At 46.8% G+C, this 17,975-nt stretch overlaps 1 protein-coding gene across 2 annotated transcripts; it reads right to left on the bottom strand.

Annotated features, from left to right (window-relative positions):
- Positions 1-220: 220 nt before the first annotated feature.
- On the bottom strand, positions 221-9,070 carry Znf623 (zinc finger protein 623). 2 transcript variants are annotated; one of them, XM_057792828.1, is made up of 2 exons: positions 8,911-9,070; positions 221-2,993 (listed from the first exon to the last, which is right to left on the bottom strand). In XM_057792828.1, exon 2 carries the CDS (start codon positions 2,918-2,920, stop codon positions 1,421-1,423), a length of 1,500 nt encoding a protein of 499 aa, XP_057648811.1. In that variant the 5' UTR covers positions 2,921-2,993; positions 8,911-9,070; the 3' UTR covers positions 221-1,420. The 2 variants fall into 2 exon arrangements, with proteins under 2 accessions (XP_057648811.1, XP_057648812.1); XM_057792829.1 differs by lacking the exon at positions 8,911-9,070 and adding an exon at positions 6,235-6,475.
- Between the last annotated feature and the right edge of the window lie 8,905 nt (positions 9,071-17,975).

Raw genomic sequence — 17,975 nt, 5'->3', positions numbered from 1 at the left:
ACCACGCTGATGACAGAAAGAACATCCCCAAACTTAAAAACAGCAATACAGAATGGTAGCAGGTGTTGTAGCACACACCTGTCACCCCAACACTGAGGAGACTGGGGGGGGTGGGGCGAGGAGTCTGAGGCCAGTCTGGGCCACATGGTGAGAACCTGTCTCGAGAAAGCAGACAGATAAAGGATAAGCCAATTACACAGACTTGGGTTTTTGCTTCGTTTATTGTCATGTGCTTGACACTAGGGACATGGGAATCAATGATACATGATCACTGTCCTCAGGGAACAGAGCACAATGAAAAAGAATTCAAAATTGTGGTATTTAAAAGCAAGTACAGTAGCAGAGGGAAGCACAGAGCAACAGAAGCACAAGCCACAAACCCAGCTCAGTACTAAGGAAGCATTCTGGGGCATGGTGCCTGAGAGAGGCCTCGCAGAATAATCAGGAGCGACTTGGGAGACGGGGAGACCCATCAGGACAGGAGTGGGAGCGGCCTGGAGGATGTGGGTGGGGTGGCCTGGAGGATGTAGATGGAGGAACGCGTCAAATGCTTTACCAGGAGTCAAACACTTGAGAAAGCAAAGGCCAGGGACTTGGCCATGTGGCATAGAGTTTAGTCCCAGACAATAGGGAAGAACCAACTTGCAGTTTTGCATGAGAATACCCCTTTCTCCAACCTTTCAGAGAAGTAGCCATATCTCTGAAAAGATTTAACTTGACAGTGTGTAACTTTAATGAAAATCTAGAAAATGCTCTAGAGGCTCTCCCTCAGTGTTCAGCTCAAAGCCAGCTGTCCAGTCCCCATGAAAGACCCGGATAAATTCAGACCCCTCTAGCAGAAAAAGTAGAGCCAAAAAAAAATCTAGCAGGGAGAGAAGAACCAAAATCTAGGTTAGCCGGTTCAGTGACTCTGGTCCAGGAACTAGCTAATTTTAAAGTTAGATTATAATCTTGAGAATAATCTTGAGAAACAGGGAGTTACCCCCTTGTGATTATCACTGCTATTTTCGGAATTTTCCAATGATGCCCTCCCTACCTCCTTTGGGTTATTGGGTTATGGTTTCTTCCCTTAAATACCCCTTCTCCCAGCTACTCGGGGTCGAACTCTACCCCTGCGTGGGAAATGAGTTTCGGCCCCAGTGCACTGGTTCCTGTCCTGTCAATAAACCTTGTGTGATTGTAGCAAGGACGGTCTCTCGTGAGTTCCTGGGAGGTCGTGTTATCCCGAGACTTGAGTGAGAGTTTCCCAACTCCGGGGGTCTTTCACCTCAGCTTTCCTGACCTGGTGACAGACGACAGACCTAACCACAAGCAGGCTATCTGTGACTTGGGAAATGTGACAAGCCACATCCTAGAGGCCATATATATACTAAGTATGCCCATTTCCAAGCACCACTTACAGACTCCAAGAGCGACTGTCTCATAAGTGACCTGCATGACATTCCTGATCTGTAGACGCCTCTCCCAAATGAAGGGAGGTCTCGCTCAGGGAAAGATCCTCCTGGTGGACAAGGTCTGGGGGTGGGGTGAGATCCGTTCCATGCTGACCGTACTGGCGGAGCTTCTCCTCGGTGTGCGTCTTCTGGTGCTGAAGGAAGTTGGACCTCTGTATAAAGCCTTTCCCACAGTAACTGCACACGTAGGGCTTCTCCCCAGTGTGGACAATCTGATGCAGCAACAGCTTTGAGCTCTGGATGAAGGCTTTCCCACAGTCTTTGCACTCGAAGGGTCTGTCTCCGGTGTGGATCTTCTGATGCTCAGTGAGGTGGGCCTTCTGCAGGAAAGCCTTCCCACACTCTTTGCACTCGTACACCCGCTCGCCGGTGTGGATTTTCTGGTGTCGTATGAGGTACGAGCTCAGAAAGAAGGCTTTGCCGCATTCGTTACACTCGTAGAGTTTTTCCCCGGTGTGGATCCTCTGGTGCTGAGTGAAGTTGGACGTCTGACTGAAGCGCTTCCCACACTCATTGCACACGTAAGGCCGTTCTCCGGTATGGATTCTCTGATGTTGGATGAGCTTTGAGCTGCGAATAAAGGCCTTGCCACACTCGTGACACTCAAAGGGTCTCTCTCCAGTGTGAATTCTCTGGTGCTCAATGAGGTCCGAACGGTGCCGGAAGGCTTTCCCACAGTCTCTGCATTCATACTGTTTCACTTCTGTGTGGATCTGGTAGTGCCGAATAAGGCTCGAGCTCCGAATGAAAGATTTCCCACACTCGTTACACTCATAGGGTCTCTCTCCCGTGTGAATTCTCTGATGGCGAATGAGTAAGGAGCTCTGACTGAAGCCTTTTCCACACTCTTTGCACTCAAAAGGCCTCTCTCTGGTGTGGACTCTCTGGTGTCGAAGCAGGTCTGAACTGTGACAAAACGCTTTCCCACACTGTGCACACTTGAACGGCTTCTCGCCGCTGTGTACACGCTGGTGCTCAACTAGGTCAGCGTAGTGAATGAGGTCTTTCCCACACACGTTGCACACAGAGAGCCTGTCCCCAGCATGGACTCTCTGGTGTTCGGTGAGGAGGGAGTTTTGACTGAAGCCTTTCCCACAGTGATCACACTGATAAGGCTTCTCCCCTGCGTGAGAAATCGGATGTGGAACTACATTTGAATTGAATGGGAAGCTTCTGCCACCAACACCACAAGAACGGGCCTCCCCTTCTATGAGCTCTCTCTGAAGTATCAGAAGGTTTGAGTTGAGAACAGGGTTTCTTCCTGACTTACTGCATAGCTGGGCTGTCTCTCCTGTTTGGATTTTCCAGTGGGTTACTGTCATCTGTTTGAAGCCCCCCTCCTGAGAGGGGGGACTCTCGAGGCTCTGTCTTTCTGGATTCCCCAACAGCGGCGCTAACCTGTCATCATGAAACTCCCTGGGCTCCGAGGCGGAAGGCTCCAGCACTGTAAGTTTGTCAGACATCATATTCTGTGACTTTTCATCCCCAGAAGTTCAGGCTTCGGGAGCACCTTCTTGCCCCCAGCTCCTACAGTAGAATCTGAAATGAGAGAAGAAGATGTCTTTCCCTTTTGTTAACAAGAAGCTGCTGAGTGGGCAGAAGCTCTAAAATTAAACTCCCATGCAAGTGAGAGGGGAAGCCTTTCCTCTGCCCACACTTCGGGCCCTTCACTGTTTCCAACTCTCACTTTGCTCCAACCTATTGTACACATGGGACGGCTTCTTGGGACCTCACCTCTCATATATCCAACCCCAGGACAAACAGGCCTGTGCCGGTTAAATAGCACCCCTCTACCTGTGTCCTGGGTGGGAGACAGAGAGACAGGGATATAGCCAGGGCTCTACTTAAAAATCAAGACATGTAGCTGGGCAGTGGTGGTGCACGCCTTTATCCCAGCACTCGGGAGGCAGAGGCAGGCAGATCTCTGTGAGTTTGAGGCCAGCCTGGGCTACATAGTGAGTTCCAGGACAGGCTCCAAAGCTACTGAGAAACCCTGTTTTGAAAAGCAAACAAACAAGAAAAATAATCAAGACATGTAATTCTAAAGATCACGCAAATAAATAAAATCCATCAGTCCTCCTACCCTCCAGCCTCATCTGTCTTGTCCGCACCCAGTGAGCAGCCATAGTCCACAGCACTGTACTCGCTGCGTATGTGTAATACACAGGGCCTCAGCGCTAGCAGCAATGCGGCATTTCTGGCCTCCAGTGACTGAAGCCAAGAACCCAGCTGGGCTCTCCATACTTCAATCTCTTACCCTTTCGGTAGCCTTATAATCCAGTCCCCCCAATGGAATCCCCTGATGACTGGAATGGTTCCAGAGGCCCCTGTCCTGGGCCTCACTGGCACAATTCTCAATACTTTATATACTTAAAGGCCCTAAAAATCTGTCTCCAAGAGTTGGCCCATTTCAGATAAAAAATAAAAAACAGAAATAACAACAGCAAGAAAAACCCTACATCTGTACTGAACATGTACGCACTTTTTATCTTTTATCTTTTGGTCACTGTCCCTGGAGAACAGACTTACCTAGCCTGATGAGGTACAGTAAGTAGTAGAGACGATTTAAAGGACAGGAGCTGTGAGCAGATGGCACGCAAACATTAACACATTTTTTTTTAAAGGCAGGGTCTCACTATGTGGTACTGACTGGCCTAGAACTCCCTACATGAACCAAGTTTGCCTCTGACTCGCAGAGATCCACCTGCTTCTGCCTCCCCAGTGCCGAGATTAAAGGTACTGGCAACGCACAACATTTTAAGGAAGAGACTCAAGTAGCCGCAGTGAGAAAACGTATGAATCCTCTTCATGGAGGTCAGCTGCCCTTTCCTTCCTGTCGCCTGCGTGAGACTCAGCTCTGGCCACCTTCAGCCTGGTTTGGATCTGTCTGAACTCTTGCTGACCAAGTGCTCTTATATCTACAGCCATGATACCCTACGAGCTGCCAGACATGACTACACTCACCCAACTCTCCAACTCTCTTTTTCTCCTCCTTCTTCATTTTTTGTTTTTTCAAGCCAGGGTCTCACTATGTAGCTCTGCCTGTCCTGGAACTAGCTCTTGTAGACCAGGCTGGCCTCGAACTCACAGAGATCCACCTGCCTCCGAGTGCCAGGATTAAAGGTGTGCACCACTGCCCGGTCATCCTTTTCTTCTTTTCAAAAGGCCAACAGTGGGGTTGTAGAGATGGCTCATCAGTTAAGAGTACTTGCTGGGGGGCTGGAGAGATGGCTCAGAGGTTAAGAGCATTGCCTGCTCTTCCAAAGGTCCTGAGTTCAATTCCCAGCAACCACATGGTGGCTCACAACCATCTGTAATGGGGTCTGGTGCCTTCTTCTGGCCTACAGGCATACATGCAGACAGAATATTGTATACATAATAAATAAATATTTAAAAAAAAAAAGAGTACTTGCTGTTCTTACAGAGGACCCAGGTTCAGTTCCCAGCACACACAACAATGGCAGCCCACAACTGTCTGTAAAGTTCCAGGGGATCTGATGCTGTTTTCTGACCTCTGTGGGCACCAGGACCACATATGGTATATATACATACACAGGTAAAACATTTATACACATACAATAAATATTTAAAATGTCTCGCACTTTTTCTATCCCTTAGCCCTTGCTTCAGTAAGAAAGCAAAGGCAGTGAGACAATAACGCCCACTTCCACTGCCTGCCTGTGTTTACCTCCCTCTTCTCGGAGTCAAGCTAAACTCGACCTGAGAGACGGTTCACCTCCCTTTGCTCTAGACCTCCTCCCATCCATCTCATCCAGCCATCATTCCCTCCCTCTTACACAGAAGTTTCTCTCGCTGTCTAGCCTGCCATTCCAATCAGCATACAGCAATGCTAGCTCTTCCATCCACTTAATTAGGGACAGAATTCCTGGACTGATATAGTAGGGAACAAGAGAGCCATGACAACTTCTAGGTAGATTATCAAAATCTCATTTAAAAAACTAAACGGGGGCTGGAGAGATGGCTCAGTGGTTAAGAGCATTGCTTGCTCTTCCAAAGGTCCTGAGTTCAATTCCCGGCAACTGCATGGTGGCTCACAACCAACTGTAATGATGTCTGGTGCCCTCTTCTGGCCTGCAGACATACACACAGACAGAATATTGTATACATAATAAATAAATAAGTATATATATATATATATATATATATATATTTTTTTTTTTTTTTGGTTTTTCGAGACAGGGTTTCTCTGTGGTTTTGGAGCCTGTCCTGGAACTAGCTCTGTAGACCAGGCTGGTCTCGAACTCACAGAGATCCGCCTGCCTCTGCCTCCCAAGTGCTGGGATTAAAGGCGTGCGCCACCACCGCCCGGCAATAAATAAATATTTAAAAAAAAAACTAAACGGCACACACATCTAGTTTCTGCTACTCTGGGGGAACATATACCCTGTCTTACAGAACAAGAATACCAACCTAACTTCCTGGCCTCTGTTTCCTCTCCAGCTACCACCCCACCTCTCCTTCATAATGACATTCAAAGGTCACTGAGTTTATTTTTGTATCTCCTTTCTTTCTTAAATATGCCGGGGTCAGGTTATCACAATAGTTGATGGTGTCACAAACTTTGGCCACTTACTCAGCTCCGCTTCTGCCCGCACCTGACACCCAATGACTTCTTTTCAGGAAGTCATCTTGTTACAGTGCATCTGGGGCAGCCTCTGCTAGCTTTCTCATTCACTAACCACCTTCTCCCAGTGTTTGGTGATGACGATGGAGCCTTGCCACAATACAGGCAAGACCTCCTCCGACTCTACTGACCTACCTTAGCAGAGAGATGGTATCTCTGGCTGGAAACAGTTTTCTTCCTGCAGCTGGGCTCTTTTCCAGCTTCCACATGACTAGTTCTCAACCTGATGCCTTCTCGGGTTCTCAAACCTCAGGTGTCAACCTTCCGGCTTCTGCTAAATCTGCCCCTTCTCCATCAGCTTGCATTTGTTCAGCCAAAACTGTGCATATCCTTGGTTCCCTTTACTTTTATTAATGCCCCACATTCAATCCACCAGCAGACCTGTAGGCCAGACCATTATATTGCGTTCTGCTCATCTCAAAACTCCAATGCTATTCTCTACTATTATTTCTTAACACACAAGGGGGACAATTGTCTAACCTGTCTCCACTGTTTTCTGAAAGAGCCAGCAGGATGACTCTTTAAAAGCATAAATGGAATGGTGACTTACTGTGTAAAAACCTTCAAGGATCTCCTATCTCCCCCCCCACACACACACACACACCAGCATTCTTCTCCAAGCAGGTAGAAGAATTAGCAGAAACACTTGGGTCACTTACTAGGCATTTGAGCCAGACCTTTCCCACCGCTCCTTCTAAGAGTGAGCTGTCTGGGGGAGGGAGGCATGCAAGCTTTAAGCTTCAGAACTCCCGAAGCTACAGCAAGGCACTGCTTCCAGCCTGCTGCAGCGGAGTTTAGCTGGCAGCCTACATAAGGAAGTTCGAGGCAGCCCAGCCAGCCATGGTGCTCAGAAAGGACCTGTGTCATCTCACGTTGTCACCGAGTGACAGGAAGAAAAGAGACTAGAAGAGAACGCAGATCAGCCAAGATCACTAGCCCAGTCAGGAGCAGAGCGAAGGCTCAGATTCAGGTCTGTCACTCAGAGTCCACTTCCTGCTTTGAGAGACTTGATTCTTTGTAAACACATGTTGCTCTTATGGGGTGTTTTGCTTAGAGATGGACTAGGTTAGCACTATGAAGAAATTTGCATGTTGAAACTTAATGTTTGAAAAAAAGGGTAAAAGAGCTAGTTCCAGGACAGGAACCAAAATCTACGGAGAAACCCTGTCTCGAAAATCAAAAAAAAAAAAAGAAAAAGAAAAAAGAAAAAGAAAAGGGTAAAATGGACATGTGGTTTCTGGTTTTAGACTTTTACTAATGTCTGTAGCACTAAGGATATTATGCATTATGTAGAACTCAGGGTATTACGCATGCTGGGCAAGTGTCCTACCAATGAGCTACCCCTCAGCCCCCGGATATCATACTTATAATGACGATGCTACCTGGAAACAAGCCTGCATCTGTTTACTAGAATACCTTAAAACCACGTTGCCTCTTTATGCCTTTTATAAGTTCTTGTTTTAAGGGAAATCTCTTGAATAAAACATATCTGCTTGAAGAAATGTTCATCTCAAAATCAGCAAATTGGGGGCTTGAGAGATAGCCTGGAGGTTAAGAGCATTCGTTACTCTTCCAGAGGGGGGAAAAATGAAATTTAGGCCCTGGCAATGCTGAAGCTGCGTGGGCAGCCCGTATATGGTGGTTCTGTTGAACCTGTCCATATTGGGTTCCACCAGGACCAGGACCAGGATTCCACCCTCAAAGAACCAGCAGTGTCCAGAGCCAAATATACCGGCTTGTGAAGTTTCCCTGTACCTCCCATGAAGTATTGAAACAGATACAATGCTGCATCCACGAAAGGTCAGCTCTCTGTTAAAAAGGAAGTGAGACACCGCCTTAAAAGTCGGTGTGTAAATTGGGCATGGTGGCTCGCACCTTTAATCCCAGCACTCGGGAGGCAGAGGCCGGTGGAACCAGTCTGGTTTACAGAGCAAGTTCCAAGACAGCTAGGGCTACACAGAGAAACTCTGTCTCGAAAAACCTAAAACAACAACAAAACCCCGCGCGGAGTGGGGGGTGGAGGGTGGCGCACTGATTTCTCCGTGAGCAAAAGACAATTATTTCTCTCTTTCATTGGGATGGGTCTCAGGGGAAGGATGTCTTGAGTGCACCGGGTGACTGTGAATACCAGCTCCTGCAGGAAACTGCTGGAATTTAGAGCCATACTCCTGCTAAAACCCACAGGAAACCTTTAGCATACTACTCAGGCCCTGGGGACTCCTGGACCACGGTGGGGCAGGCTGCAAGGAGGGTTAAATGTTCCGAGCATCATCACAGAGATATCACAGACGTTGACTCTGTTATGTCATCACTGACTGTGACAGCTTGGCTGATACATGACCCCCACCTGGGAATAATCCTTCAGATCGTAAGAAGCTGATTCTGCCCAACACGCACATTATCTGCAACCCCTGAAGCACTGGGGTGCCTGCACTGCATCTCCTCCGGGAGAGGCCGAGAGGTCTGACGAAAGGCAGGAGGGCAAGGTCCAAGCAGAACAGCAGATGCGTGCACCTGCACTCAGATGCATCTGAGCAGCCTGCAAGCGGCCAAACATAGGCCTGAGCTCTGGGCGCCAAGGATGAGTGTGCAACCCCTAAGGACCTCGATGTCGTAGGGCGACCAGCCCAAGCATCTATCACACCCAGGTCGGGGAGGAAAAACCGCAGGGTTTGGCCCGAACGAAGCAAGAAGCTGTGGACACCTGCAAAAATGAAGTGCAGCCAGGCCCGGAACACCAAAACGAATTGCTGAACCCCGCTGGCCACGAGCCCACCCGCCCGCCCGCGCCAACTACGACGCCCCACTCACCCGGAGACCGGCGGCGAGAGGACGGCGCGGAAGCTTGCCGAGCCGCACCCGGCCGCGCAGCCCCGGGCGACCACAAAGCCCACACCGCCTCTGCACACCCCGGCCGGAAGCAACCCGACGCCCTGCCCGGAGGACATCCGTAGCCGCTCTAGGATGAAAGTGGGGACCCGAGCCTTCTCCGTGCCAGACTTCCGGCCCAGACCAGGGCGTCCAGCCAGAGGACCCAGTGCGCAGACGCAGCGGTGAGAGGCCTTGTTTGCCCACGTGGGTATGGGGTTAGCTACGATGCCCAGCAGTAGATGTCGCCAGATATCCCTGGAAGAGCTGGAAAGGCAGGCCATGTAGAGAAATTTTACTGAAGGGTTTTTGTTGTTTCTGGTGGTGTCGGTTCTGTTTGGGGCTTTTGGTTTTGGGTTTTTAAACACTATTATTATTATTATTATTTATTATTATTATTATGTGTGTGTGCGCACACGCGTGGTCGAAAGACAGCTTTGAGCCGCTGTGCCTGAGAAACATGATCTTAACTTTGTAATAAGCCACTGGAGACTCAGAGTAGTGAAATTAAGGCAGTTTATTTTACGATCTTGCAAAGTTAAGTGTCAGCCTAGAATGCAAGCTGATTGAGGCACAGAATTTTATTTATTTTTATTGTGCATGTAGTGTTTTGCCTGTGTGTATTTCTGTGCACCATGTGCGTACTTGGTGCTCATGGAGTCCGGAAGGGGGCGCCAGATCTGGAGTTAGATATAGCTGCCATGTGGGTGCCGAAACCGTACCAAGGATTCTTTGGAAGAGCAACTGTAACAATTATCTTTCTGTCTCGCCAGATAGTTCCCAAATAATGGCACAGAGACTTCTTATTAATTATGAAAACTCAGCATATAGATTAGGCTTGTTCCTAACTAGCTCTTTTAACAAACTAACCCGTTTATAGTAATTTACATTCTTTCACATGGGTTACCTCTCTTCCATCTTGCACCTCCTGTTTCCTCTCCATGTCTCCTAGTATCCTGTGCGCCTCCATTCCTCCTCCTCTTCCTTTCTCTTCCTGGAAATCCTATACTTCCTGCTTAGCTATTAGCCGTTCAGCTTTTTATTACGCCAATCACAGCAAATACATCTTCACAAAGTGTAATTTGTAAATTTGTAAATAATTTGTAATTTGTAAATATCCCAAACAAGCAATGAGTGTTCTTAACTGCTGAGCCATCTCTCCAGCCCCATGGAGAGTACAATCTTAATAGTCATATGTATTAACAAAAAACTGTGTGGGTTTTAATAGGTTCTATGTCTCTCTCTCTCTCTCTCTCTCTCTCTCTCTCTCTCTCTCTCTCACACACACACACACACACACACACACACACACACACACACACAATAAGTTTCTCTGCTGACGCAGTAAGCCAGGTCTAGGCTAATTGAAAAACAACAGTTATATTGAGCAAAGCAACTCCTGAGCAGGTTCTCTGCTCCCAGAGATCAAGGCCAAAGAAGTTGAATCCCCAAACTAAAACTGGAACATTTTATAGGTTATAGGCAAGGGGTGATGATGTGTCTGCCACAAGCCATTGGCGCCTTTCATTTGTTTGGAGAATCCGTGAGCCAGCCGGAGAAATGGGGCTTTCCGGATGAGCTGGACAAGGCTCCAGTCAAACAGCTCTCTCTCTGTCTCTCTCTCTGGTTGTTTTTTGAGACAGGGTTTCTCTGAGTAACCCTGACTGTCTTGGAACTTTCTCTGTAGACCACACTGGCCTCAAACTCTCAAACATTCGCCTGCCTCTGCCTGCCAAGTGCTGGGATTAAAGATGTGCGCCATCACTGCCCGGTTTATCTCTACATTTTATATCCTGTTTATTTTATATCCTTATGTAGAAGATCAAACTCATGACCTTACAAGCAAGCTTGGCTGTAGTTTTCTACCCTAAACTTCTAGGGTTTTTTTTGGAGGGGAGGGGAAGCTTCCTTAGTAGAGGTTGGTGCAGTTGTGGGGATAGCTAAATTAGCAGGTATAGCAGGGGTTAGTGTTTTCTGTTCATTTTTATATAGACCTAAACTGGCTTGAGGAACCTTTGGAAATTAACCACTAGGTTTTACTCTTTTTTTGTTGTTGTTGTTTTGTTTTGTTTTGTTTTTCGAGACAGGGTTTCTCTGTGGTTTTGGAGCCTGTCCTGGAACTAGCTCTTGTAGACCAGGCTAGTCTCGAACTCACAGAGATCCGCCTGCCTCTGCCTCCCAAGTGCTGGGATTAAAGGCGTGCGCCACCACTGCCCGGCTCTTTTTTTTTTTTTTAAGATTTAGTTGTTTATTAATTATGTATACAGTATTCCACCTTCATGTCTGCCTGCAGGCCAGAAGAGGGCACCAGATCTCATTATACATGGTGTGAACCACCATGTGGGTGCTGGGAATTGAACTCAGGACCTCTGGAAGAGCAGCCAGTGTTCTTAACCTCTGTACCGTCTCTCTAGCCCTAGGTTTCACTTCTAACGTATTGTTTTAGTTAAGAGTTTCTATTGCTCTGATGAAACACGATGACCAAGATGCAAGTTGGGGAGGACTATGACTCCATCATAGTCCATCCTTGACAAAAGTCAGAACAGGAGCTCAAACAGGGTTAGAGCCTGGAGGTAGGAGAATCTGGCTGATCAGGGGCCATGGAGGGGGGCTGCTTACTGACCTGCTCAGCATGGCTTCCTCAGCCTGCTTTCTTACAGAACCACAGTGGCATGGGCCTGGGACACCCTCCATTAGTCACATGCCCCACAGGCTTGCATATATGATGTGGGAGTGTCTGTATCTATCTGTTGTTTTCATTGGTTAATTAATAAAGAAACTGCTTGGCCTTTGATAGGACAGAAAATTAGATAGGCGGAGTAAACAGAACAGAATGCTGGGAGAAAGAAGCCGAATCAGGCAGTTGCCATGATTCTCCCACTCCAGACAGACTCAGGTTAAGACCTTTCCTGGTAAGCCATCTCGTGGTGCTACACAGAATATTAGAAATGGGTTAGATCAATATGTAAGAGCTAGCCAATAAGAGGCTGGAACTAATGGGCCAGGCAGTGTTTAAAAGAATACAGTTTCTGTGTAATTATTTCGGGTAAAGCTAGCCGTGTGGGCGGCCGGGTGCCAGGAATGTAGCCCGCTGCTCTTATCACTACACATATAGCCCAGTCTTAGGGAGGCGTTTTCTTAATTGAGGTTCCCTCCTCTCAGATGACTTTAGCTTGTGTCAAGTTGACATAAGACTATTCAGCACACATAATGTTCTAAATATTGCACAAGTCTACAGAAGGACTGTGTTGGCTCCTTCACTGGAGATGTCAGCCCCGCCATGTGCCAGTGGCCAAGAATACCCCTAATGAACCTCTGTTCTGGTCAACTTTCTGGAGTCCTTTTGTCCCACCTGGATGGAAATGATGTGTTAAGGCAAAAACAAGTTCTTCAAGTATTGACCTTTGGGTACCCAAGGGTCGCCCGGGCAGAACCACTTACCTGTAGCTCCAAGCCCTAAGTGGAATTTAGAAGCCAGAGTTTAAATGTTGTTGGCACTTAGATTAATGACTTACTGCTCTGCATGGTAACCACCAGATACCCTGGCATTCAGCAACAGCCACTGTAATCCTCAACATCTAGTAGAAGTGTGTGGTGGCATCGGGCAGCAACTGTTCGTATTACACCACCTGAGTCTCAGGCTCCCAGATCCTTAACTCCTACAGAGGCCAGTGTTTCCGTCCTGACGAGCCTGGGAGCTTTGGTCCATTCAAAGCTTGTCAGCTCCCTACAACTCTGGCAACCAAGGCCATTTCCCACCTCCAGTCTGTCCCAGCCTCTGCTCCCTGCTGATGGCTGTTCTCTGGGACAGTCTGGATCTCACCGTCACCACCACCACTGTCCTCGCTACCATTTCCCTGCTCCACAGCTCTTCCTATGGCCAGATAAACCTGCTCTACTTATGAATAAAAACAAAAGTAGACAAAAGAAAGACCACTGGAGAGAAGCCTTTGATTGGGCTTCAGGTTAGAGCACAGGAGAGTTTTCACTCAGCTGTCTTGGAAAACAAACAGGTAGCCTGCTCATACGAAAGGAAATGTGACACAAGGATGTTTGAACCAGTTGCAGAAGTCTTTAACTCAAACAAAGGATTGTGTGTGTGCTGATTATACTACATTCTGTGGTGCAAACAAAAACTGCACCAGTCATGGACCTCTGTTTGACTGCTAAGTAAAGTCTCCCTGTCTGGTCAAGTTGAAAATGACTGTTAGTGTTCATCAGTGTGGGTCAATATTACACAGGTCAATATTTTTACATTGTATGGCAGCCATACATTGAGCCAGGGTCTCAAGCCATAGGTCGCACCTGAGGTGGTCACCTAGCACTTACAGACAGACTGTCGCCGGGGTCAGGATATGCTAATGTTGTTCTGCTCCCTTTCTTGTAATTATGGGAAGAGGTTTTAATCTAAGCTGCGTGACAAAGCAGCCAGAGTTGCGGACGTTTAGCCCCGCTACCCCAGAAACAGAATGCTAATAAACTTCCCCCTCAATTTACCTGTGGATATAAAAGCTGTTTTGAGGGCTGGAGAGACGGCTCAACGGTTAAGAGCATTGTCTGCTCTTCCAAAGGTCGTGAGTTCAATTCATCTGTAATGAGGTCTGGTGCCCTCTTCTGGCCTTCAGGCATACATGCAGAAAGAATATTGTATACATAATAAATAAATAAATTTTTTATTTATTATGTATACAATATTCTGCTTGTAGGCCAGGAGAGGGCACCAGACCTCATTACAGATGGTTGTGAGCCACTGTGTGGTTGCCGGGAATTGAACTCAGGACCTTTGGAAGAGCAGGCAATGCTCTTAACCGCTGACCCATCTCTCCAGCCCCTAAATAAATATTTAAAAAGCTGTTTTGACAATAAACGCGGGTGATCTTCAGGATTTAAATGTACCCTGAGACTCCCGATATTTCTGTGTGAACTGTGTCTCAATTATTCCCCATGTCTCCACGTTGGTCCAGAGAGATAATTTATGTTGGGGTTGGACCCTGACAATCAAGGGGTGTGTGTGTGTGTTTATGTATGTACAGGTGCACATGTGTGCATATGTCTGTCAAGAGGGCAGCCTTGGGTGGCGCTCCTCTGGCACCATCCACCTCTATTTCAAACAAAAGACAGGGTCTGGAGCAATGACTTAAGAGTACCGTCTGCTCTTCCAGAGGATCCAGATTCATTTCCCAGCACCCACAGGGTGGCTCCCAGCCATTCATAACTCCAGTCCCAGGGGATCCAACAGCTTCTTCTAGCCTTCTGGCCTCCCAGGACACAAAACAGGCAGGTGGTGTACAGATACACATGCGTGCAAACACCCGTCCACATCAGATAAGTGAGTAAATCAATAGTGAAAGACGCTGCTCTGGAACTCACCAAACAGGCTAGGTTGGCTAGCCAACAAGCCCCAGAGAAGCCTAGGTCTCTGCCTCCCCAGCAGGGCATGTCTTTTTTTTTGTTATGTTGATAGGCATTTTGCTGACATGTATGTTAGTGCCCACAGATGCCAAAGAGGGTCACTTTTTTTTTTTTTTTTTTTTTTTTTTTGGATTTTCGAGACAGGGTTTCTCCGTAGTTTTTTGGTTCCAGTCCTGGAACTAGCTCTTGTAGACCAGGCTGGCCTCGAACTCACAGAGATCCTCCTGCCTCTGCCTCCCAAGTGCTGGAGGGTCACTTTTTAAAAACATGGGCTCAAACTCCATTCTTTGTGCCTCCAAAGCAAGCGGTTGACTGAGTTATGCCCTTAGTCCCAACTCAGGCTTTGAATGGCCAAAGGGTAGGTGCAAGCTATTAAAAACGTGTGGTAAGTAATCCAGTGCCTTCTGAAGCACCAAGCAGAGGTCATAGTGTGTAGCTTCTTCAGTTATCTGAGGTCTTTCAACTGTTTAAAACCTGTCACAGCAGCCAGGCGGTGGTGGCACATGCCTTCAATCCCAGCACTCAGGAGGCAGAGGCAGGTGGATCTCTGTGAGCTCAAGGCCAGCCTGGTCTAGATAATGAGTTCCAGGACAGCCAGGGGGTACACACAAGGAGAAACCTTGTCTCCAAAAACAAAACAACTGCTCTTCTGGAGGACCTGGGTTCGATTCCCAGCACCCAGATGGCAGCTCACAACTGTCTGTAACTCCAGGATCCAGCACCCTCACACAGATATACATACAGGCTAAAACACCAATAAAATAAACAATTAAAAAAACCCACCTGATTGTTCTAATAATGTGCTGAATGACCAATAACAAGGCAGTAGAAAGGGGAGGTGGGGCTGGAATGCAGAGAATAAATAAAGAAGAGTAGAAAGGAGGACCCTGCCAGGCAGTGTTGGCATAAGCCTTTAATCTCAGCACTTGGGAGGCAGAGGCAAGCGGATCACTGTGAGTTCCAGGCCAGCCTGGTCTACAAAGTGAGTTCCAGGACAACCAGGGTTACATAGAGAAACCCTGTCTTGAAAAACCAAGAAAAAAAAAAAGAGGACCAAGAAAGGGAGGAGAGGAGGACTCTAGCCAAGGGCCTGCCATCCAACTACACAGCAAGTCATAGAGTAAGAAGTAAAAGGTATATAAAAAGGTAAAACCCAGAGGCAAAAGATATATGGAATAACATAAGAAAAGATGGCTAGAAATAAGCCAAGTTAAGAGTAGACATTCATAAGAAAGAGTAAGTCTCTGTATGATTACTCTTTGGCGCCCCCCCCCCCCAGAGTAAGAGTTAAAAAAATACCAACAGTTAGTAGCTGGGTGTGTGCCTTGGGTGGATCTCTGTGAGTTCAAGGACAACCTGGTGTAAGTAGCTAATTCTGGGTCAGCCAAAAATACATAGTGACATCCTGTCTCTAAGAAGAGGGGAAGTGATTACAGTAAAGCTTTATCATTATTAAACAATATGGTAACAGTGCTAAGCTTGTGCCCAAGGACATTTTAGACAGGGTCTAGGACTAGACCTCTTCTCTAGAGATAACCAGCGCTGAGACTCCCAACACATCTTGCCAGTCAGGCTCAGAGGAGCACTCCGGAGGCTCCAGCAGGCTCAGCATAACCTCAGCTAAAACTGCCCTAAATTCCTAGAGAATTTAGGTAAGGCCTTCTACTCTGCAGGGATCTTTTCCACACAGCAAGGTCTTTGAAAGACCTGAATGTCATCCCTTTGAAATGAAATCAACAAAGATGGGTTCCAAGTCTGTCAGTGTGGGAAGTTGCCCATGCTCCAATAAATGACCCTACACCCGTGTTCATGCAAAACAACCCTAGTTATGTTCAGTGAGTCATTTAAAAAGACATAAAATTAGGAGGGGGCTCGTTCAGAAGAAGGGGCTCAGAGGGAGTGGGGGGGGTAAAGAAACTAATGAATGTTAATTAAATGAAAACACATCGTATGCGCCAATTAAATTATCAATCAGTAAATAAGAGGTGTTGAAGCAGTCCACTCTAAAGAGAGGCTCCTTAAAACTTGAGAAGCAGACAACTCACAGGTCTCAAGAAGTCCCTAAAACCACATTCATAAATTATATAAGCAACAAGGACAATTGAGGAAGGGAGACCCACCCAGCTAACTGCAAATCATGTAGAGAGCGCCAGGATTTCAGCTTTCCCAAGTCTTCATTCATGCTGGGGTGGGCTCTTTAGTTCACACAGTTGAAGGGAATTTCACAGAGCAGTGACTGACCTGACTCCTACCCACTCGTGATTCCTGTTGGAGTTTGCTTCCATCTCTCTGGCCATGCTGGAACTCCTTGAACTCTGCTGCAACCTCTTTAACCCATTGGAGACATCCTGTAGGCTACACGTAGATGGATAGATTCACTGTGTAATGTATAATCTGTAGCCTCAAAGCTAATAATCATAGTAAAGATTGGAATACAGCAACTTGTGTTTGCTTCAGCTCGATATCAAGGGAATCAGGACTACTTATAATACATATTCATACATACATTTTATGTATAAGTACACACACATGCATATACTATACATATATGTAGTACATATACATACCCTATATAGAGATATAGACATGGATGGATGGATGGATGAATGGATGGATGTGTCGCTCCCAGTGAAATCACTATGCCGTTTGAATTTATTACTGTCCAATAAATTCTGATATTGTGGAAAAAAACAGAAGTGTGACAGTTCTTCCACAATTTATTTGGGCTTGGAGGGTTGGCAAATGCACCTGCCTGTCAAGCCATATCCTCAGTCCGCGCCTGTCGAGCCATATCCTCAGTCCGCGCCTGTCGAGCCATATCCTCAGTCCGCGCCTGTCGAGCCATATCCTCAGCCGGTGTCTGTATTTTTAAATCAACACTACTAGCCCAGTTGATATAATTAGCTAAATTTAAAGCATCTGTTGTCCTACTGACATCCTCATGACCAATACATATTTATACATACATTTTATGTGTAAATATACACACATACATATACTATACATATATGTAGTAGATATACATACCCTATATAGAGATTTAGACATGGATGAATGGATGGATAGATAGATAGATAGATAGATAGATAGATAGATAGATAGATGGATGGATGGATGGATGGATGGATGGATGGATGGATAGATAGATAGATAGATAGATAGATAGATAGATAGATAGATAGATAGATATGTATGGGGCTTTTTGAGACAAAGTTTCTCTGTGTAACAGCCTCGACAACATCTTAAATTATGTTTCATATTGAAAATTTAAACTATGAGCCAAAAGGGCCCGTGCCGGGATTGTAGGAGTTTTTGTTTGTTTGATTCTGATTTTTCCAGATAGGGTCTCTCTATGTAGTAGCCCTGGCTATCCTGGAATTTGTTCTGTAGACCAGGCTGGCCTGGAACTCTCAGAGATCCGCCTGCCTCTGCCTCCTGAGTGCTGGGATTAAAGCGTGCGCTACCACAGTCCTGCGGCAGAAGGGATTTTATTCACTGCTTTAAAATACTCTATTTAGGTAAAAGAACCCAAGTCTTCTGTGAATTCTTGGCTGAAACACACAACTGACCACCTAGAGGCCAGGCGGTGGTGGGGC

This window comes from Chionomys nivalis, chromosome 17 (assembly GCF_950005125.1).
Source record: "Chionomys nivalis chromosome 17, mChiNiv1.1, whole genome shotgun sequence".
NCBI classification, from domain to species: Eukaryota; Metazoa; Chordata; class Mammalia; order Rodentia; family Cricetidae; genus Chionomys; species Chionomys nivalis.
Note: the sequence above shows the minus strand (reverse complement) of the source record. Positions and strands in the feature narration are given on the sequence as shown.

Coding starts and splice junctions, on each gene's coding strand:
- Znf623 (XM_057792828.1), bottom strand. CDS start 2,920: ATGATGTCTGACAAACTTACAGTGCTGGAGCCTTCCGCCTCGGAGCCC.